Source organism: Sardina pilchardus, chromosome 1 (assembly GCF_963854185.1).
Source record: "Sardina pilchardus chromosome 1, fSarPil1.1, whole genome shotgun sequence".
NCBI classification, from domain to species: Eukaryota; Metazoa; Chordata; class Actinopteri; order Clupeiformes; family Clupeidae; genus Sardina; species Sardina pilchardus.
In genome coordinates this window covers 34,881,975-34,904,993 of record NC_084994.1, presented here as the reverse complement: position 1 = coordinate 34,904,993, position 23,019 = coordinate 34,881,975, and the positions used below count along the sequence as shown (strand labels likewise).

The 23,019-nt window shown below is 42.4% G+C and overlaps 1 protein-coding gene across 1 annotated transcript in view; it reads left to right on the top strand.

Annotated features, from left to right (window-relative positions):
• col17a1a (collagen, type XVII, alpha 1a) overlaps positions 1-22,844 on the top strand; it is a 38,795-nt gene extending 15,951 nt beyond the window's left edge. The window contains exons 20-58 of the mRNA XM_062534182.1: positions 552-602; positions 711-737; positions 1,129-1,155; positions 1,313-1,375; positions 1,788-1,892; positions 2,976-3,038; positions 4,139-4,174; positions 4,265-4,318; positions 4,413-4,448; positions 4,544-4,579; positions 5,203-5,265; positions 6,005-6,040; positions 6,703-6,774; positions 7,053-7,079; positions 7,510-7,545; positions 7,709-7,744; positions 8,064-8,144; positions 8,884-8,919; positions 9,297-9,434; positions 9,589-9,669; positions 9,997-10,056; positions 11,220-11,276; positions 11,401-11,445; positions 11,682-11,708; positions 11,934-11,984; positions 13,018-13,134; positions 13,453-13,500; positions 13,846-13,965; positions 14,241-14,405; positions 14,558-14,668; positions 15,362-15,496; positions 16,056-16,157; positions 16,570-16,692; positions 18,966-19,106; positions 19,567-19,719; positions 20,281-20,409; positions 20,984-21,037; positions 21,376-21,420; positions 21,789-22,844. Of these exons, the coding sequence (XP_062390166.1) occupies positions 552-602; positions 711-737; positions 1,129-1,155; positions 1,313-1,375; positions 1,788-1,892; positions 2,976-3,038; positions 4,139-4,174; positions 4,265-4,318; positions 4,413-4,448; positions 4,544-4,579; positions 5,203-5,265; positions 6,005-6,040; positions 6,703-6,774; positions 7,053-7,079; positions 7,510-7,545; positions 7,709-7,744; positions 8,064-8,144; positions 8,884-8,919; positions 9,297-9,434; positions 9,589-9,669; positions 9,997-10,056; positions 11,220-11,276; positions 11,401-11,445; positions 11,682-11,708; positions 11,934-11,984; positions 13,018-13,134; positions 13,453-13,500; positions 13,846-13,965; positions 14,241-14,405; positions 14,558-14,668; positions 15,362-15,496; positions 16,056-16,157; positions 16,570-16,692; positions 18,966-19,106; positions 19,567-19,719; positions 20,281-20,409; positions 20,984-21,037; positions 21,376-21,420; positions 21,789-21,838 (2,837 nt within the window). The 3' untranslated portion in view covers positions 21,839-22,844. The remainder of the gene's footprint in view (positions 1-551; positions 603-710; positions 738-1,128; positions 1,156-1,312; positions 1,376-1,787; positions 1,893-2,975; positions 3,039-4,138; positions 4,175-4,264; positions 4,319-4,412; positions 4,449-4,543; positions 4,580-5,202; positions 5,266-6,004; positions 6,041-6,702; positions 6,775-7,052; positions 7,080-7,509; positions 7,546-7,708; positions 7,745-8,063; positions 8,145-8,883; positions 8,920-9,296; positions 9,435-9,588; positions 9,670-9,996; positions 10,057-11,219; positions 11,277-11,400; positions 11,446-11,681; positions 11,709-11,933; positions 11,985-13,017; positions 13,135-13,452; positions 13,501-13,845; positions 13,966-14,240; positions 14,406-14,557; positions 14,669-15,361; positions 15,497-16,055; positions 16,158-16,569; positions 16,693-18,965; positions 19,107-19,566; positions 19,720-20,280; positions 20,410-20,983; positions 21,038-21,375; positions 21,421-21,788) is intronic.
• Positions 22,845-23,019: the final 175 nt, after the last annotated feature.

The window sequence follows — 23,019 nt, the reverse complement described above, 5'->3', positions numbered from 1 at the left end:
CTGAGACTAGTTACAGTACTAATGAACCTGCACTTTATATTCACTTTGATATACAAGAACTTTGATTCTGAACTCTTCTTTTTTGACCTGTTTGCCGATTCTTCGACTACTCTTTGGATCTCGAGTTGGATTGTTTATTGGACTCGTAAACCTGCTACGAGTGATTACAACATATTAATCAGCCAAGCAGGAACCTACCATCACCTTCCATCTTGTCCATCTACAAACAAATGACAGACTGAACTAGAAAAGCACTCAGAGAGCACAAACATCCGCTAAGCGAACACATAGCTGCCTCCTGCAAACAGACGATGATACTCCCAAAATGTAATAGTTTCTTCCTTGGGTCATTTCGACCTTCCCTTGAACATTTCATCGAAATCCATCCATAACTTTTTGAGTTATCTTGCGAACAATCAGCCAAACAAACAAACAAACAAACAAACCCCGATGAAAATATAACCTCCATGGCGGAGGTAATGAGGGACTCAGTGAATAATAAAGAGTGGACAGATGAATGAATCAGTCACTAAATGTTCTTTTGATTTCAGCTACACTAGCGTCATCAGTGAGGGGGGAGAGAGGAGAACCCGGACCTAAAGGTAAAAAGCACAGCTCCAGTGGTGTGTGCAGAGTATATGATAATAATATGTCTTCTGTATTAGCACAATTTCTCATTACTGTTGATAAAATATATGGTCTCATTTCAGGTGACGCTGGACATCCTGGAGCTAAAGGTGAACTGGACTTTCTTATGACTACAGATCGATTCAGATCTCATTTTCAGATTTCATGAAAACTTTCTAGTTGTGAAAAGAGCCTCATTTTCAAATTGTACCAGAATAAAAGGAAGAAGATTTGGTAATACTAGCAGGAAACCTACTACTGTAATTTCCCAACTATTAGCTGTGACTTATACATTGATGTGGCAACGTTTCTTCAGCTATGAGGTTGTACATGGGGGCAGTTCATATGATATTAATATGGTATTGTTTCTTTTAATTTACAAAAAACACTGTCCTGCAGCTTATACACAATTTGGCTAATACACAGGAAACTTGATAGTGATATCCTGATGTCAGCATACTTCCTGTCCCTTATATGACGTGTATTGTTCTGTGTTCACAGGAGAGGCAGGGTTCCCTGGTATGCCAGGTAGGAGCGAACTCATATGTGCTGGATAAACATGCTGTGGTCTGTCTCCTGATAGTTTGTTTTGATTATTCCAATCAAATTCTACTGCTAATTCTACTTAGTCAGAGGTAAGTCGATTCTCCGCATCCCTGAAGTCTTTTTGACTGTTCTCCTTCAGGTCCTCCTGGTTTGCTGGGGCATCCTGGACAGGAAGGACCCAGAGGCCCCAAGGGATCTCAAGGTGAGCTGAGTTTGACCATGAACTTGATGAATCACCTATGACCTATCCTGCTGTGTATGGGGAGATTCTCATTCTGTCTCCTGCCATCCTTGCACTTGACATCCTCTGTCTGTCGCTACTTATAATTATCTTCATGTTTGTGTTTATGTTATATATATATATATATATATATATATATATACATGTATGTGTGTATATATATATATATATATATATATATATATACTGTATATATACACACACACATATAAATTATACAGACTGATTCCAAACACCCTTTATCATACTGCATTATTTTGCAAGACTAGGGCAACTTACACATCAAGTACAGAACTGATAATAATGACAGTGGTGGCCTTACTGCCAGCAGCCTTTCAGCTGATCTGTGTGTGTGTGTTTGTATTGTCTCCAGGTGATGCCGGTGCTGATGGGCCACCAGGCCAGAGGGGTCGTGAGGGACCAGGGGGCGTCCGAGGGGAGCCAGGGCCGCCGGGCGCCGGAGAGAAAGGAGAGAGAGGTACGGAATAGAAGTAGAATAGAATATATACTTTTTTGATCCCGTGAGGGAAATTAGTTTCTCTGCATTTAACCCAATTTAACTGAATTAGTGAACACAGTGTACACACAGTGAGGTGAATCACACACTAACCCAGAGCAGTGAGCTGCCTGCCCAACCAGCGGTGCGCGGGGAGCAGTGAGGGGTTCGATGCCTCGCTCAAAGGCACTTCAGCCATGGACTGGTCGGGGATCGAACCGGCAACCCTCTGGTTACAAGCCCGAAGGTCACAGCTGCCCCACTAGCACTGATTTAGGAGGAGCTCTCAGCACCAGCCATGTTTGCTCTTGCCCAATCATGTGCCCCTGTCTAATACAATATAAATATATAAGATATAAATCAAATCAAATCAAATCAAATCAGGCTTATTGGCCATGCATACTTGAGTATACAAGGCATTTGGTCTCTGCATTTATCACATCACACAACACACACACAGCACACAGTGAACACACAGTGAGGTGAGGTGAACACACAGCACACAGTGAACACACAGGTAAGGTGAACACACTAATCAGTTTATCCACACTATAACACCAGCCTAGGGACAACATGCTTGCTCTTGCCTAATCGTGTGCACTACCCCTGTCTAATACAAATATAGATATATAAAATAAAATATATATGAATATATAAAAATAATAATCAGATTATACACACTACAGTACAACACCTCAGAAGATCCCACACAGATCAGAGAGACGTGAAGATACAGTAGCACAGGAGGGTTTACTGTATGTACAGTATGAGCATCGCAATCACGCCCAGTTGCAGGGACAGGGGCTGCTTCCTATTGCAGAGCTTCAGGGACCCTCGCCACAGCAGCGCAGAAGTGTAGTGATATCTTGAGTCTAGTCAGGGGCTTAAAGTAGTGATTTACTTTGACGTAGTGAGTATGCCCACTTGGCTATGCTATATGCTATTTCTTTGCAAATGGATATTCTGGTCTTCCTCTAAAGTTCACACCCTTTATGATCCCAAAAATACACCTTAGGTTGTTCTTAGACCAAACTATTTGTTTACGTTGTTTGTTTTGGTTCTCAGGTTCCCCAGGAGACCCCGGTGGTCCAGGGCCTGTTGGGCCATCAGGGCCAGCTGGTCCCAAAGGTAAGACCACAACCACCACAACCACCACAACCACAACCACCGCCATCATCACCACCACCACCACCCACACTACCACCATAACCATCACCACCATCACCACCACCACCACCACCACTACCACCACCACCAACACCAACACTACCACCACCACCATCACCACCACCACCACCACCACCACCACCACCACCACCACCACCATCACCATCACCACCATCACCATCACCACCACCCCATCACCAACATCACCAACACTACCACTACCATATCCACCATCACCACCAACACTACCACCACCACCATCATAACCACCAACACTACCAACACTACCACCACCATCATCACCACCACCACCATCACCAACACTACCACCACCATCATCACCAACACTACCACTACCATATCCACCATCACCACCACCATCACCACCACCAACACTACCACCACCACCATCACCACCACCACCACCACCACAACCACTACCACCACCATCACCAACACTACCACCACCATCACCAACACTACCACCACCATAACAATCATCACCACCACCACCACCACCATCACCCACACTACCACCATAACCATCATCACCACTACCACCACCAACACTACCACCATCACCACCACCAACACTACCACCATCACCACCACCACCATCACCAACACTACCAACACCATATCCACCATCACCACCACCACCATCACCAACACCACCACTACCATATCCACCATCACCAACACCACCATATCCACCATCACCACCACCACCATCACCAACACCACCACTACCATATCCACCATCACCAACACCACCACTACCATATCCACCATCACCACCACCACCACTACCATATCCACCATCACCACCACCACTACTACCATATCCACCATCACCACCACCACCATAACCATCACCGTCATCATTTTCCATAGCATCTTTGTGATCGATCCCTTTTCCCATAGTAGTTAGCATTTGTGACTCCAGTATTAATGCATTATATCTTATGGTGTAGATTGTTTTCTTATGTTACTTTATATTTATGTTTATGCTAATGGATTTTAATTAAATGTAATAAATATGATTCATGTCCCTAATTAAGGTGAAGCAGGAGGACATGGTGCTCCTGGTCTTCCAGGTGAGAAGATAATAAATAATGTTAATAAATAAATGTTTTAATAATAATAACATTAGCTTGGCCACTTACATCAGGCTACTTGTTCTTCAGGTAGTCCTGGTCCTCAGGGTTTCCGTGGCGAAGCTGGAGAACCTGGGCCAAAGGGTAATAATGCACGTTCTAACAATAACGGTACAGCAAGATGAATTGTTTTATCTAAAGTGGAGATTATTCATTTATATTCCTTTGTCTTCTCTAGGTGACAAAGGGCCAGCTGGTCCACCTGGAAACAAAGGTATTGTTGGGTATTATGGGACATAACAATGTAAAATGTCAAATTCTTTGTATTATGGCAACTAAATACACACTGTTCTACTTGACTCTGATCAGGTGATCATGGTGAGAAAGGTCCTCGAGGTTCAGCAGGTATGTTTGTGCTTTTTTGTTTTTTGACAAATTCGAAATGGCCAAGATAATAGGAATTTCTGAAATGGGATAAACATAGCTTCATATATACCTAACAACAGCCCTTAGCTGTTTTCTAAAATCACTGTAAATAACAGCTTGTTGACGTATATTGTTTTTAATTATACGTACGCATAGAACATAAATAAATCACCTGATGGAGACATTCCAAATTAGAGCACCCAAAATAAATGCCAGGGAATGAGTTCACACCAACACACAATTTTGTTCACCTTTGGTGAGTTATCTTGTGGTAATTGTCATATAAACAGCACTTTCGATCTGATCTGTTTTACTTACTGTAGATTCGTTCTACTTTACAGTCATGACGCTAACCATTCTTATTTCACTGCTAGTTACAGTATATAATGTAGGCCTACTGATATACTGTGTATGTGATGAACAAATCACTCTGAACTCAACATCCATGTCAACATCCAGCCTCACAATGAGAAACATGAACATGACAGTGCTCTGTTTACTCTTTCATTGCCTTAGCTTAGGAATTACTGTATCAATGCATCTGTCAATGCCAGTACCAGAGGAAGTGAGTGTCTACATTATACAGTATCTCTCTCTTTCAGGAGAGCCTGGTCAACCTGGTCCAGCAGGACCACCTGGAGAGAAGGGACCTAAAGGATCTGTGGGTGAGTGTCTGTGTCGGTCACGCTGTCACCAGACATACGCTGCCCTACAAAGCAAGAAGGCAGTAAATGCGTTTTTGGTCTAGGCCTAAATGTTTTTAATTATAATTTTCATGACATTCAACTTGTTATGAAGATTGATATTTACCAAAAATAAGTTAATGTAAAGTAACAAAACCTCCACGTGTCCAATAATTCACCTACAACTACTTAGGCTGGACAACAGGATAACTTTATGGTCTTTTTTTTTTAGTTTGCCCTCTGCATAGTTACTGCATTTTTGCTTTGTAGGGCAATCTAATGTGTGGGTGTCTGGGCTTCTTTGAGGAGATCAGTGTGATACTGCTATGTTTATTTCACCCAGCATTACTTTGATTGTTAGAGGCTAAGAAGAGACACTCTCTCTCTGAGGGTACACAGACGAAGTCTTCGTTTTTATTAATTCAATAATCTCGGGCCCATCTGTGTATATGAACCTCCTGCCCCACGCCTTCTGTTTGTGTCTTTGTCACTGTGTACATTCTCCGTGTCTCTCTCTCTCTCTCTCTCTCTCTCTCTCTCTCATTCTCTCTATATGTCTCTCTCTCTCTCTCGCTCTGGCTCTCTCTCTCTCTCTCTCTCTCTCTCTCTCTCTCTCTCTCTCTCTCTCTGTCTGTCTGTTTCTCTCTGTAATGATGGCACTGGTGTCAGACTGGGCCCTGTGTTCTCTGTGTTCGGTACACTCATTAGTTCTCATTTCCAGGTCTTCCTGGAGCAGATGGCGAGAAAGGCCCCCGAGGTGAGGAAGCCGAAAGCCAGATCAAACACACACACACACACACACACATACACACACACACACACAACCACACAAACACACACACACACACACACACACACACACACACACACACACACACACAACCAGACACACAACCAGACACACACACACACACACACACACACACACACACACACACACACAACCAGACACACACACACACACACACACACACACACACACACACACACACACACACACACACACACAACCAGACACACACACACACACACACACACACACACACACACACACACACACACACACACACAACCACACACATACAACCACACACACACACATATGCACACACACACATACACACATGGCATGAGTTTGGATGAAATATGCAGCAGGTTTTAACAGGCATTTTCAATCTATGTTTCAGAATAATTTCTGATTTCTTAGTGTAATATATGAAAATATAGACTTTGGTGGTGTCAGGGTTAGATTGAAAAATGATTCTCATTGGGTTAATTTGAGTGAATTACTGATGTAACATGTAATGGAAACTAGGGAACACGATGGGTACACAATATATTTATGATGTATCAGATCGGCTAAATGTGAATTAATGAATATCCCACACACATGTTGATTGTAATTATCCGATTGATAAGGTGAACAAGGACAAAGTGGCTTACAAGGACCTAGAGGACCAGCGGGACCACCAGGAGATACAGGATCACCAGGTGTGTGTGTGTGTGTGTGTGTGTGTGTGTGTGTGTGTGTGTGTGTGTGTGTGTGTGTAATGATATTGAATGAATCCTTATTTTTTCTGTATGCTAAAGCCTCACAATTATGTAATGGTCGCTGTGAAATGTGTTGCAAAGTATTGCAAAGCTAAAGAGAAAAGAGAACCAACTGCTACAAGCTTATGCCATTTAGAGAACTGATGCCAGGTTGTACTCTGAAGCCACACAATATTGCATACTCATTATTAACTCCTCTCATTTTGTCTGATGTTCAGGAGTACCAGGTCTTCAGGGACCACCAGGTATGGTCCTTTATCACACATTTTGATCCAGTGTTCACAGTAATTTAGGTGCTGTGTCCACCAATCGCGTTTTTTTACGCTGAGACCGTTAAAAAACGCTTTACTCGGCTCTTCGAGAAGTGTTTATTGTTGCTAAGTTACCAAAACCGGAGACAGTTTATAACGAGAAGTGACATTGACGAGCCCGGCGCTGTTCTGAAAGTTGAACAGATTTCAACTTTGAGTGCTCTGAGCGCTGCGGTAAAAAAACGTCAGGGCCGAGAGCTTTTTTCCGCCGAGGGCGCTCAGCGCTATAAGCGCTGGGCTACATAGACTTTATATTGAAAATTGTCACCGCCAGCGCAAAAGACACGTTTGGTGGACACAGCACCTTATTTTTCTATACCCCTATCATCAACAACTGCTCATTCATGTTCGTGCTCATCCACAGGTGTACCAGGACTTCCAGGAAAGCCCGGAGACAGAGGTAATTATTATCAAGAGTGCAAATCTCTTGATAATAAGTCTCCGTTTTCAGTGGATGTTGCAGGATGACATGCTGCTTAATTACAGGCTTATAAATGGTTTATGAATGTTGTGAGTATATCACCTGATCAATGGGTGACTGTTTTATTCACCTGTGTTTTTAGGAGAAGCCGGTGAACCTGGTAGAGTTGTTAATGCCGGTAAGAAAGGACTTCGGAATTTATCTCTTTTAACTAGAAATGGTCTGGAGATCATTAGATTCAAAGTAAAATTATCTTTCTGTATGATATTGTTGATAATGTTGTCCTATTGTCTCTGGGAAAAGTAACATTGTTATAGGTAGTCATTAGCATCCACTGACATAGAGGACACAGCATTGCCACCAGTTCACTTACGTAACACTTCTTCTGTAGGATAAACTCCCAAATTCTCAAACATTTCCACAGTTTTTCCACATAACATAATGATGATATGTAGGCAGTTGTTCAGTGTATAAACTCCCTCTGTCCATCACCCCAGCCGGGTCCAGTGCCGTGGCTATCCCTGGACCCCCTGGGCCAGCAGGGTCCCCTGGTGCCGCCGGTCCTCCTGGGTTGTCAGGTGAGAGAGACGCTTCCAATGGAGTGTCATAAACATCAGGAGACCATGGAAACCTTACTGTACCTGTTAAGTAGGGTTCAGACCAAAGATTCCCGACAAGACGAGACGAGCCGTGACGTTCTAAAACCTTGCGACTACGACTCAACGTGTTTAATGCTCTGCGACGACTTGCGACGGCTTGCAACTACGTGCAACTTCTAATTCACACCGCTGCAACTCAGTCTCGTCGCGTCGGGAATCTTTGGTGTGAATTGGGCTTTATAATGTTGATGGGTTCCTATAGGTTTTGAAGGAGAGGTGCAAATGCACACCAAAGTCGAGGTGCAGGCAACTAGGTTTAAAGCTTATGGAGAGAAAGAGAAAGAGAAAGAGAGAGAGAGAGATGCCGCACACTCCGAGTTATACTGTAAGTCACGTTTCGGCCTTTGGCCTTCTTCAGATCGCATGAAGGCCAAAGGCCAAAGGCCGGAACATTACCGCTTTATTAAAAAAAACTGACTGATAACTCGGAGTGTGCGCCATCGCTCTCTCTCTCTCTCTCTCTCCAGTTTCATATTGGTTCACATTATAGTGGCATAATGAATAAATGAGTGCCTCATTATAGATACATGATCTAGTACTGATGTTCTAGAATTGCTGTGAAGGCAGGTTTTATGTTTGTATTGGTTCATTGTCTGGCATTCTCTGTATTAGTTGTTCTTGTTGGTTAATGTTTTGTTTTGTTTATGTCTTTTGTCAGGTCCCATTGGTCCTGCTGGCCTTCCTGGCCAATCTGGTAAGCCTCACAAAAACACAAACAAACAAACAGTTAATTAATTCATTCATTAATTCATCATGAATTAATAAAAACTGCAGCAAGTACACACACACACCAGACATCTTCACATAGCTTGTGGTGGTTGTCTTTCTTTGCATGTTATGTAGCACTACTACAGACAATTGCACTCCTTGATGCACTTATGGCACTCATTGATGCACTTATTGTGTTGTTTTTTTTATTTGTTGTCAGAAGTGCTCTTATAAACTTAAATGTTTTATCATGTTGTAAGTCGCTTTGGTTAGAAAGCGTCAGCCAAATTAAATGTAATGTAAAGTAAATGTAATGCAATGTTATGTATGATAACCGATTGCCTCCTGTCTGGATGGGAACAGGACCCAAGGGCGAGAAGGGCGAGAAGGGAGAAAAAGGAGAAAAGGGGGAGAAAGGAGAGAAAGGAGAGAAAGGCGCTGATGGTGCACCTGGAGCTGCAGCAAAGACCAACGGGAAAGACACAGACAAGGATGCAGCCAGTGAGTATATTGGAGGGAAAAACGACTCTATTGATATCTGTTCAGAGTTACTGTATATCACAACAGTCGACTTATATTACATAGTAATATGTAATATATAAAGACTAATCCCTTCTAACCCTAACCCCACCCCTCCACCCCTCCATCTCCCCAGAACCTGAACCTGTCCCTGGGAAACCGGGTCCCCCTGGACCTCCTGGACCCCCAGGCCCGTCTGGCGCAGCTGGCCCTCCAGGTAAAATCAGCACTGGTCATGTAGACCTCCGACAAAACCAGTACCACTGTGCTGTCAATCAAGTACTAGATGTGAGTTTATAGATGTAGAGTTAATAGACAAGCACAGTTGTGCATATGGTCACACATTTGTGGACCTGTGCATTTCAACTCTACATACAGGATGTATATAATCCTATACATGCTTCTATAAAGTGAAGAGGTAAGCACTGCTGTAGCCTACATATTGTGACACATTTACGTAGCTTTTTTGTGGATTTATAGATGTACAGTATTTGTTTGTTTGTTTGTTTGTTTACTTACATGTGTATGTTGTCTGATTTGGCAGGTGAGGGTAAAGCCGGTCCCCCCGGACCTCTTGGTCCTGCTGGGCCACCAGGAAAGGAAGGTGAGCATGTGTGATGAGACTAATCATGAGACGCACGTACAGTACAGTAAAGGAAAATTCTGACGATTTTTCAAATGTGTACAGTAGATCTCTGTTCCCCGAGGTGAGGTCACCCAGTATTGTTGGTATGGGGAAAAAATCAAACAATCGGTTCTATAGCTCGAGTTGCTGCAGCCAACAGCTATACAGCGCTACACTCTGGGGGCATGAACATGGAGGGGTCAAGGACATGCCCCCACAGCGTCGCACTGATGACACTCTTTCACTCTTTCATGTGTTCAGCACAGCAACTTGAGGTACAGAGAAGTGTTATGGAAGACTGCAGTGTAAACTTGGCTGATTAGCATGCTAACATACTGTAGGCAACCTGAGCATAGGCATTTCAAGACCACAATTTCTTCATATCCGGTTGCTATTTCTAGATAATATATTTGAATTCTTTACAGGGCCCCTTTAAATGCAACCAAAATTATAGAGAGACTACTTGTTCATATGCTGACAGTGAAATTTTAGTCGCTAGCCTACATTTTTAAATCCAGCTGGAAAGAAGGCTAACAGCTCATTAGCTAACAGTTAGCTCAAAGATCGTATAGTTAATAAGATGAATCATAAAGGGGTTTTTCAATGGAATGAAATGGCACCACTTCCGCCTCCTAAAGGGGCGTGATCAGTGACGAGATAATCAATTTAGAACGGTGTAGAATCAGCAGAAGCAGGTGCCATTGATAACAGGTTTATTTCTCCCACAGAAATACCTCCGTTTGCCTCCTAAATGGGAGTGGCAGTTGCGTCACAATGAAACCAGAATTTACCCTCATATGAATCGTCTCTCTTTGTAAACCGTCTCTGGTTAGCTCTTCTCATCGGGGGCATCCCTTTGTTTCCAAAAAAAGCCACTGGGAACCGGGGAACATAGGACCCTTTTTTTGAAAAGTGGAGAACATAGGACCCTTTCTAAAATTTAAGAAAAAAAGAGTCCTATGTTCCCCAGTCCCATACAAAGTGGGGAACATAGGACCCGGGTAACATACAGTAGGTACTGTACGCTCCCTTCTCATCTGATTTACTATGCTTGTAGCCAAGTCCAAATGGTTGTCATAAAGCAACATTGGTTTTAAGCATCTCTGTAAGCTTTTCTGTCATGTCATGCCTGTAATCCACAGGTGTTGGCAAACCTGGTCCCCCTGGTCCGACCGGTGAACCTGGAAGGCCAGTAGTAGGTATGCTAAATACCAAATCTACAACTACTTTGCTCTTACTTTTTTTATTTAGTTACCTCAGATGTGCAAGTGTGAGTAGTTGAGATGTCTAACTCAGTTTTGCTGACCTGATTATTTCTGGCAGGATCTCCTGGTCCACCTGGTCGCCCAGGGCCAAAGGGAGAGCCAGGTAAGTGTCAAAGACATGTCATGTCACATCACGTCACATCACACTCAAAGCTGTTGGCTCAGAGAGCACTTTGTTCATACAGAATCACTTTCATCTGGGTTGGACATGCAGTGGCCCAGTAGTTCAGACAATCGACTGTATTCGAAACTAGAAATTCATATTATTAGACATTTGCTGAGAGAGTGTAACTATCGAAGAATGATTTCATTTGTAAACACTTTCGCTCTCTTGTTCAGGTGAGGGTGGCGAACAAGGATACCGAGGTAAGTAAGCAAAGGACCAGGTGTGGAATTTAAAAAAGAGGTCATTATTATACTCTGTTTATAACAGGCATAGCACTCTACTTAATTTATGCTGCATAGATGCAGTTTTTAAGTCTTCGCACTGTCCAGCACTTGAGTACCATATTACTTTTCTGTAGTAGTGCATTGTTTGAATTGTGTTTTTTTTTATTTAATTATTCGATGTTTTATTATTTCGACACACAGGAGAGCAAGGTCCACCAGGTGCACCGGGTCCCCTCGGAGAGCCTGGTCTTGGTGAGTGACTTTGAATTCGTCTCATTCATAGAGGTGGATCAAGGGCTAAATGAAAGCAATAGCTTCAGGTTTAGGCTCCAGCCAAGTCCTAAGGCTGGTATTCACAAACATCAGACCATGTCAGTGGTGTAGTCGAGTCACTAAACCTCGAGTCCAAGTGATTTACAAAAAAAAATCTGAGTCAAGTTCAAGTTGAGTCCGACATGAAATAAAAAAATAAAATCACCTAAAACAGCCTCACAGCAAGCTTCAAGCTGATGCTGTATGGCATTGTTTCCCAACCTTGGGGTTGGGATCCCATGTGGTGTTGCTTGAAATTCAAATGGGGTCGGCTGAGATACTGGGTACCTAACAATTGACCATTACATTGCATAAAACATAATATACAATAAACAAAAAAAATAGGAAACCCCCCATGACATCCAAGTTAAGTAACAATCAGAATATTCAGTCAGAATAGAAGCGGAATACACTTCCTCTTCCATTCCGATTGAAGTTCTAATAGGGTCAGGCATTTTTATTTTGATTGAGGTGTTTACCATACTGTACTGTATGTGAGAATTTCTATTCTGAATGAGCGGTTATTTCATTTGTAATCGGTTTTAAAGGGTCCATGTAGACGTGGCTGTTGAATTCATATCCCCATTTGAACTTTCTGACACTAAATGCCTTCACTGTACTCTAACTAACCCTAGGCAGATGGGTTGGGCCCTTGAGTCGTGGCTCTGTCCGAGGTTTCTTCCTACAGTATATGTATCTCCAATTCAAGGGAGTTTTTCCTCACCCCTATTACTCATGGGCTCTTTCTGAATGTTAAACACTCTTAAATGAAATTGAACTTGCTATACTTACAAGGTACTAGCGGCAAATGCAATTAGGCAATTAGGGTACTACAAGCCTATAGACCACGTTGGTCTGCTCTCATCCTGCATGGAGATGGAGTGATGGCAAACTACTGAAGACAACAACTGTTGGTCCTACAGTAAGTCAATCATATGGCTGGTACTCAAGAACACCATCTGTTTTTATACAGGCATTCCAGGCCAGCCTGGACCTCCAGGACTCCCAGGATCCCAAGGCCCAGAGGGCTCACAAGGCCCAGAAGGAGCTCAGGGACCAGAGGGTCCTGAAGGTCCACAAGGTCCAAGAGGTAAGTGCCAACTCTTTTCCTAACACATCTAAGAACTCGACACACTTAACATGCACTTAACACGTACCCCCTTCTTTTGTCCTTTTACCTCCTTCTTCTTCTACCATTATCTCCTTTGACTACACTTTGACTAGTACAGTACGTTGTTCATTCTTTCTTCTCTTGCTGTTAATGCTGATTCCTTCCATCTAAGCACACATATTTTATTCAAATGTCATACTGTATGTTACATCTTATATCTTCTCCCATTGATTCCTCTTGTTGTTCTTTCCTCTGTTGATTCTCCTAAACCTGTTCCTCATGATCTTATCCCTCCAGGTGAAGCTGGTATTCCGGGTGCCCCTGGAATTCCTGGTTATTCCAGCAGTAAGTGCTCTCAGCATGTCTCCAAAGATGTCCCAGATTACTCCTAACTTATAAATAAATAGATTAACAAATGTACAAATACACAATCATACCACCTCATTGTCAGTTTTATTTATACAATGCTCCTTTTTGTAATAGACTTAGAATATTAAGGGACCACAATGGAAATAGGCCCTTGGACTTCTTTGTGTTATCCTTTTGTCCTGTTGCACCTTTGTATATCTACCCCTGTGCATATGGCAATAAAGAATTTCAATCAATCAGTCAATCAATCAAATATAATATCTCTATCTTTTTCTCTGCTGTCTCTCACCTTCCCCGCCCCCCCTCTTTTTTCTCCTTCAGATCAGGGCTCACCTGCTCCAGGACCACCAGGGCCTCCTGGACCTCCAGGCGCCCCGGGGGCTCCAGCAGCGGGGACAGACTCTGGATCTGTTGGCCAGCAGATCGCTCAGTATCTCCAGAGTAAGTACTGTAGCACAAAGTCCTCACGAGCAGTGCACGTTAGCCCATTCTCCCCACTCCCGTTCTTGTTTAGCAGAGTACTTATGTTCAAACTAAGTTATTGATAAATTAACGGATTAAATTCACCTGCAGTAGTAGTAGTTAAACAAACTGATTAAATTAATTTGCAGTTAACCACCGAACATCAAGAAATGATAGACCCCAGATAATGTTCCCAAAGGGGCTCATGGTTTTATGTGTATACTACAGATGTCCTTGTGATGTGTTTCTCTCAGGTGATGGTATCAGGAGTTATCTGGCGGGACAACCTGGTTCCCCGGGCCCTGTTGGTCCTCCTGGCCCGATTGGTCCTCCTGGATACCCCGGAACCCCGGGCTCATCTTCAGGCCCTACTGCCTCAGTGGATGACATTGCTGCCCGCGTCCTTAGCTATGTTCAAAGTAGGCCTGAAGTTGCTGTCACATCTATCTATCTATCTATCTATCTATCTATCTATCTCTCTTTCTCTTTTTCTCTCTCTCTACTGTATATATGATATAATATACATATATTATTTGTCTTATATTCATTTTGATTTCTTTGTCAAAATTAGGGGCAGGGGCAGGGGCAGGTGCAGTGGGTCGCCCTGGTCCTCCAGGACCTCCAGGACCTCCTGGTGGTGCAAGCGGTCCGTCCATCAACGACATCATGTCCATCATGCAGAGTGAGTGTGGTGTAGCCATGTGAAATACATCATGTCCATCATGCAGAGTGAGTGTGGTGTAGCCATGTGAAATACATCATGTCCATCACGCAGAGTGAGTGTGGTGTAGCCATGTGAAATACATCATGTCCATCACGCAGAGTGAGTGTGGTGTAGCCATGAGAAATACATCATGTCCATCACGCAGAGTGAGTGTGGTGTAGCCATGAGAAATACATCATGTCCATCACGCAGAGTGAGTGTGGTGTAGCCATGTGAAATACATCATGTCCATCACGCAGAGTGAGTGTGGTGTAGCCATGTGAAATACATCATGTCCATCACGCAGAGTGAGTGTGGTGTAGCCATGTGAAATACATCATGTCCATCACGCAGAGTGAGTGTGGTGTAGCCATGTGAAATACATCATGTCCATCACGCAGAGTGAGTGTGGTGTAGCCATGTGAACAGGAGATGTTTAACCGCCACGTAAAAGTTTGTTTGGTTTTGTACAAAGTTGGTGCAGTGTGTTTTGCCACCTACAACAGTCTTTTGTAGAGTGCAGTGATTGGCTTCTGTGCAAAAATGGCAAAGCGTTCCCGTAATCAATAATGACCCCAGCTTGACCTCTTGACCTTGACCTGACCTCTTGAGTTCCTATAATCGATTATGACCTCCAACTTGACCTCTTCACTCGTGTTTGCTTTGGTGCAGGAGAGGAGGTGAGGAGGTTTTTGATTGGTCCTCCTGGAGCGCCTGGAGCCCCCGGAGCCCCTGGTGCACCCAGTGGGGGTTCATACGGAGCAGATCCACAGGAAGTGGCGTCGCGAGTCCTCGGCATGTTGAACGGTGAGTGCCTCGTTCAGTAAAACAATCAAATTCAGATTCAAATTCAAATTCAAATTCAAAGGGTGCTTTATTCGCATGACTGTTTGGTACAGTGTTGCCAAAGCTAGTGTTACAAGTAACACCAATATCACAAAGGAAATAAAACAGAAATACATTGCAATGTATAAACATACAGTAAAACAATCTATGTCCACGTCTCCCCAAGAAATGCCCGATGCTCCCTAATACTTCCTAACTTCACCTGAGCAATGCTGGTGTGTGGAATTTACAATGCAACTTCATGTTCAATGCTCCCTAATACTTAGCCTGAGTCTTAACTAGCAGGAAATCAACTAGCAATGCAGCATGTGTATGGAATGTTCTACCCAAAACAAAACTACTCTTGATGGTTCATGCTGAATCTAACTTTCTTCTTGCCTTGTCTTTTGTACATCTGAAGCTGCTTTTTACTATCAAGTCACACATTACATGCGTACGGTTTAGTCCATTTGAAATGATTAGATGTGTATTTTTGTGTGCTGTAGCGCTGCTGTGACATTTGTGTTATGTTTATTGGCAGAGCGTGGAATGGTTGGACAGCCAGGACTCCCTGGTCTTCCCGGTCCTCCTGGTCCTCCAGGATTTCCTGGGAATGCTTATGACATCACCTCCTTGCTGCGGAGTAAGAATCACAAACACTCAACGCTGAACTGATATTTTCCTGTACATTCTGGTGGAAACATAGCCTCACATCTCTGTCACCTTCAAAATATCATTCTTGATACAAAATGTTAACCTGGCTGACGTGACCACTTCTCAATGAGACGTGGTCTGGCAACCTATCGTTAATTTTCTCGTGTTTGAAAAATGAAATGAGACCTAAGAAACCACAAATTGGACTTGCTTCGATGTCGCAATACATCATACTGTCATAAAATCATGCAACATGCTCTCTACCTTGTCGGTGGACATCGTTATTTGGTGGATAAACAAATAGCATGCGTGCAACAGAGGAAAAGTGCTTTAGTGTTGCTTTAATGTATTGCGTTCGTAAAATTGAACCCGTGGATAACGGTGCTGGTTTTGGTTCACAGATTCGGACTACCAGGGCCTTCAAGGACCCCAGGGCCCGATCGGACCTCCTGGCCTTCCTGGTCCTCCTGGACCACCTGGGTCAGGGGGAAGGAACCTGGAGGACATTCGGGACTATCTGACCAGTAAGCCTTGCCATTTTTTTTTTTTTTAAGTATATTTTTTGGGCTTTTCATGCCTTTAATTGGATAGGACAGTAGAGATAGAGACAGGAAGTGAGTGGGAGAGAGAGAGAGTTGGGATGGGATCTGGAAAGGACCACGGGGCGGAATCGAACCCGGGTCTCCGGCGTGTGGTGCCAAGTCTTGCGATTTTGATGTGATCTCCATCATATTCTTCACCACTACTGAGATTGAGTATATAGCACCGTAATTTCCCTACTATTAGCCGTGGCTTACACATTGATTTTGCAAAATTTCTTCAGCTATGAGGTTAATACAGGGGGGCAGTTAATATGGTGTTGATATGGTTTTGTTTCTTTTAGCTTGCATAAAATGCTGTCTTGCGGCTTATACACAATGCGGCTTATATGCGGGAAATTACTGGCTAAATATTTATAGTGCCGGAGCAGGGGCATGTGTCACTCAACAAAAGACTTGCTAAACTTGTTGTGTACAACATTGGAAAGGGCACTAGTAATAATATTAGAAAATGTTGACAAACATTAGCTACCTTGACACAGAAACTAGATCTAGATGTTCTGCTCAACTTTGTCACTACCACAGTACTATGAAAGCCTACTGTGCTACAATATCTATGTACAACTTTAGATTTTTTTGTCGGATGACACTTGTCATGTGAACTAATATATACTGTATATGTCACTGATTATTCATCCTGTGTACAATATTGGAAAGGGCACCACTCTGTAATATTAGAAAATGTAGACAAACATTAGCTACAGCACTGTACTTTGAAACAGAAACTCAGTGGTGGACGAAGTACATTGATTATGTACTTAAGTGAAAGTATAGATACCTTGTGTCAAATATTACTTGAGTAAAAGTGAAAGTACCCACTTTGAATTTTCACTTAAGTAGAAGTATAAAAGTATTTGCCTTCACATATACTTAAGTATTAAAAGTAAAAGTACTTCAATGAATTATGGTTCTAATGGCTTAATTATAATTATAATTTATCATTTCCACATCAAAGCTCCTGCTAAATCAGCTTATATAAGGTGAACTACTAATGCCACTCTTCAAATAGTTTCTTACATTTCTCTATTTGCTTAGAAGCTATCTACAGTGGGGAGAACATGTATTTGATACCATGCTGTAGTTGCCTAAAAAAAGAAATATAAAATCATCATTTGACAATTGATCTTAATGCCTTAATTCAAAAAATGAGTAAAAATCAAACTGCAAACAAACAGATTGCCATGGTGCTTTTTCCAGTAGGCCTATTAGCCTGCCTGTTTGATGCTCATTGAGCTCAATGCAGGCCTATACTGGAAAAAGCACCATGCCAATCTCTAGCTGTGGTGAAGGGTATGATGATGTGGGGCTATTTTAATTCCAACGACCAAGGGAATGGGAAAAGGGAATTTATCAGGATGCATATATCCTGGATCCATGAAATAGCTGTCCTTTAAAAATAAAAATCTACCTGCCCCTGTGTTAAATTCCCATAGGGTTACATAGGGGCTCAAATACTTCCTTCCCCCTAGCGTTTAGGAAGAACATTTATTTATTTACGATACATTCTTCAATCACAAAGAGAATTGGTGTCCTTAGCCCCCCCCCCCCCCATTATGATAATAATGACAACGTAATTTTGTTGTAGAAAATACATTTGTTAAGAACTATGATGCTGTTTGATTAATTTATAAATGGTACACTGTCACTTTAAGACTTGCCGGCTGCCCTTTATAAAGCGGAGATATCAGTTATCAATGCACTCTCTCCCTTTCATGCATGCTCACACGTTCCCAATTATGTTATGAGTAACAAACGCGTAAATTAGATTTCATAGATAGAGATTTCAAAGAGTAGGCTTTCATCTCTATGTAACATTGATATTGACATTGTAAATGTAAACGTTCTCTAAGAAGAGTGTTAGTTTGCAGTAATTTTAACCATTTTGGCAAAAAATGGAACGAGAGGGTTTTCATAAATATAACGGAGTAAAAGTACGAATTTTCACTTAAAAATGCAGTAAAGTCAAAGTACAAAGTCTCACCAAATATAAATACTTAAGTAAAGTACAGATACATCAATATGCTACTTAAGTACTGTAACGAATTACATGTACTTCGTTACTGTCCACCACTGCAGAAACATGTAGACTGTACTGTATATATACTGAATACAGTATATTGTATATGTCACTGATTGATTATTATTCACCATTCTGATTCTGACTAACACGCTGCTCGTCCCCTTCCTCTCTGTCCCAGCGGTTGGTCTGACAGGGTCCCCCGGCCCTCCTGGGCCACCTGGGCCTCAGGGGCCCCCCGGCGGGGGGAGACAAGGACTGCTGTCGTACGCCTCCAACGAGTACGAGAGCATTCAGGCAGAGGTGCAGAAGTACTTCAGAAGTAAGTGTGTCCCCCATCTGTTCAACCCGATCTCAACGTCTGTCCAGGGTTTAATTTGTTCCTCTACAAAGTTGTGGAGAGATGGTCAGTCCAGCTGATCAGTATACACAAAAACACACAGAAACACAAACACACACACACACACACACACACACACACACACACACACACACACACACACACACACACACATACAGCTAGATTCAACCTCAGGAGAAAATAGACAGAGTGTGTCTGACTAATGGACAGAATGGTCTGCTGGTGAGATATGTGGAGATGTCCACAGAAGCATTTTTTTTACGAAGAGTTTGAAACTCGAAGTCGCAGGTTCAAGTTCAGGACAGGGCAGTTTAAATAGAAGCAGTTCACCATCCTTTCATGAAGTGGTTAATGACGTCAGCATCATAACACATCATCAGGAGTTGTTTGCCTCTGATCTCACGTTCATGTTTCTCTGCAGATCATAACTTTGCAGGACCACCAGGGCCACCTGGTCCTGCAGGGCCAAAGGGGGAGAGTGGCGATCCCGGACACCCCCGATCCCAGCTCTACCGAGGGGTCCAAACTGTGGACTACCCCAACATGGCTCTGAGAGTGACGGACTACATCAAATGTGAGACGCCACAATGTTTTCTCTTTATAGAGGCCATCAAATAGTGGACATCCTGCAGGTTTTTTGTCTTTATAGTGGACATGTAGTGGACATCATGCAAGTTTTCTCTTTATAGAGGACTTCATATCTATATTACACTATAGTGGACATCATGCAGGTTTTCTCTTTATAGTGGGAATGTAGTGGACATCATGTAGGTTTTTTGTCTTTATAGTGGACATGTAGTGGACATCATGCAAGTTTTCTCTTTATAGAGGACATCATATCTATTACACTATAGTGGACATCATGCAGGTTTTCTCTTTATAGTGGGAATGTAGTGGACATCATGCAGGTTTTTAGATGGTTCTTCTAGTTCTTTCTCACACTCGCCTCTTCTTGTCCCTTAACACCCAGCAGATCGTCTTACTACTACTTTTACTAACTTACTATTTCCTACAGTAACAAGACATTGCCTAGCTAATGGTGACCATAGCCATAGGCAATGCTCCCTCATGAAGACACTGAGGCGTCTGTATTTTTCCTTCTTTGCCCTTTTTCACGCTTGTTTTACACCTTCAGCTCATGACTTGCTGCGCGATGACTTGGAGGATCGTCCTCAGGTCATCCAGGGACCCCCTGGACCTCCAGGTCCCCCAGGCCCATCCGCTTCTGACCAAAACATCTCAGAGCTCGTGGACTACATGAAGGGTATGTACAGTACAGTATGTGGCACAGACAAGATAGCTTGGCTGCTTCCTGGCCACTATTTCTTATATAGTGTTGGCCACAGAGCATGGCATCAAAAGGTATCACGTCGCAGTAGACCTACAGTACAGTATGTCTACTGACATCTTGCAATTTATGATATTGTGAACCTTTATGGATTGGCATAAGGCCATCCTAAAAAAATATGCATGTTTGCCGCAACTTTACTGAATCAAAACAAATCTTTTTTTTCACTTTCATTTATGCTGACTTGCTGAGTATAACAGTCTGTTGTGACTGATGAATGTTTTAATCCTTCTCTAACTGCCAAATATTATCTTTAATACCATCTACTGCCTTTGAGTGAAATCAAAATGAAAGAGGATCATATTTTTAGATGAACAAGTGGATGCAAATGTCCTGTCCCAACAGACCCTACAGAGCAAGCAATGATCATTACCTAGTCAGAAAATTCAGGAAAAGTAGAAATTGATTTGACTGTACAGTATTTGGTGCTAGTTGAAGTGATGTTTTATGAGCTGATAGATGTCACAGTGGTTTATCCTGTCCTCCACAGCACACGGAGGTCTCGTCGGCTCTCCCGGTAGACCAGGGCTCCCAGGCCCGAAAGGTACTGGACACAGATCGAGCAAGCTCCAACATGACCATAAAGAACTTACCTTTTAACAGTGCTTAGTTGTACCTTTCTTGTTTGCAAACACACCAAAACAATAAATGTAAACATTTAAACAATGTTGAGCACAGTTCACATAACCATGAGGAAAGCGAGGTATGAATAATCCATGTGACAGATTTGTCATCCTGCTTGAATAAAATGCCACAGTAACTACACATAATATATTGATTGCCATTCCGGCCATTTGGGGCTACGGGACCATGATAACAGTGTAGTGCTGCTCCCATATGGACATTGCTGTTTGATAACCTATACTATCTCTCCAATAACAGGGGAACAAGGTTTCCCAGGGCTTCCTGGACCTCAAGGGGAGAAAGGTAAGGAGCATTCATTTATGGTTTCACTTTTCATAAATTGGTCTATATAAGTAGGACGGCATGAAACCTCACAGGGATGTTAATTCACAACGATCAATTCAGTCCCAGAGTGGACAGCACAAAGTGAAGTGCGACTAACATTCAGTAGTAGTTTTAGCATCTCGTCTTTGTGAGATTCTGTTAGGGCTCAGTGATGTCACGTTACGTGATGCGCCGTAAGACATTAATAAAGCATTTATAGCTGTGCAGTAGAATACAAGCTTGAATTTCCCCTTGGGAATCAATAAAGTATCTATCTATCTACAATTACTTATAACAGGAATATCAAAAACTGTTTGTGAACTTGTATTTTTTTTCTCCTCGATCAGGTGAAGCTGCATCGGGAAGACAGAGACGGCGTCGAAGCACCACAGCGTGATCTCCAGTGAACAGATGTCCATCTCTGTAGTCACTTCAGAATGTGATTTTAGTCGACAAACCTGACAAAATAATGTGTATACACCAACAACCAATAACGATGATATACCTCTTAACAAAACCATACGCATTTTTTTTTGCAATCCATCATAGACTCTGTTCACACTTGGTTTCAAAATGAGTCTTCGGGGATCAGATCGTGGACAGTGCTAAATACAAGTGTAGCCTACAACAAAGACACGTTGTATTTTGATTACTCAGACCATGTTTCATAGTGTGTAGTAATTATGAAGTGTTACAGATGTATTTTGTAGTGTAAATGCTAATGATAATGTGTCCTGGTGTGTCCCCAACAAGGAGTCGGAAGTGATGTAAGCAGTAACAAAAATCTGAATTCAGGTGTTTACAATGTGTGGCTCTCATTTGGTCTTTTACATACCCTCCCTTCCTTCCTCGATCCTCGTTCTCACTGATCTAGGTGGCAACAATGAGATAGTCTGTCCAGTGTTAGTTATAGATCAGTGGGAACGAGCCTGGAGGACCGAGCATCGAGGAGAGAGTTTGGGAGCCACCCAATGTCTCTGACCTTGGGCATGAGTTAACAGCAATGTGACTGGACTGTCTCTGTTGTCTTTGTGTAAGCAAGACCATAAACATGATTTTGTGTATTAATCTCCGGTTTTGTATTCACCATGACATTACGGTACTTTGCATACTGCTTGTGTTTGTTTTTTTGGGGGGAAGGTATTTTGCATATAATCTGAATGTTTTTCTGAACTTTTTCGAAGTTTTGTGTAAATGATTTAGCAGTTCTGTATCCTTGCATGTTCTTTGCAAGTGGGATCTGTCATACTGTGTTTATATGCGGGGTGTTTCACTACAAAAATATGTATATTTTTACTCATTTTTATCTAGTATTGAGTGTGGGGACAAGGTACACTAAGGATAATCATGTGTACGTCACCTCATTTTTAATATAGTCAGATCCTTTGAATGTACTGTATGCACTCTACACAATAAAGCTTTTCTAAAAAAATTTCTAGATGACAATCATCAATTTGCTTTATTTAATCAAACAATAATTAAAATGTAACAATGACATTCAACACCCAAATACATGACCATGAAAAAATAATTCACTGAATCAAACTGATTCACCATGTTGCTAAAAGTATGCTGGAA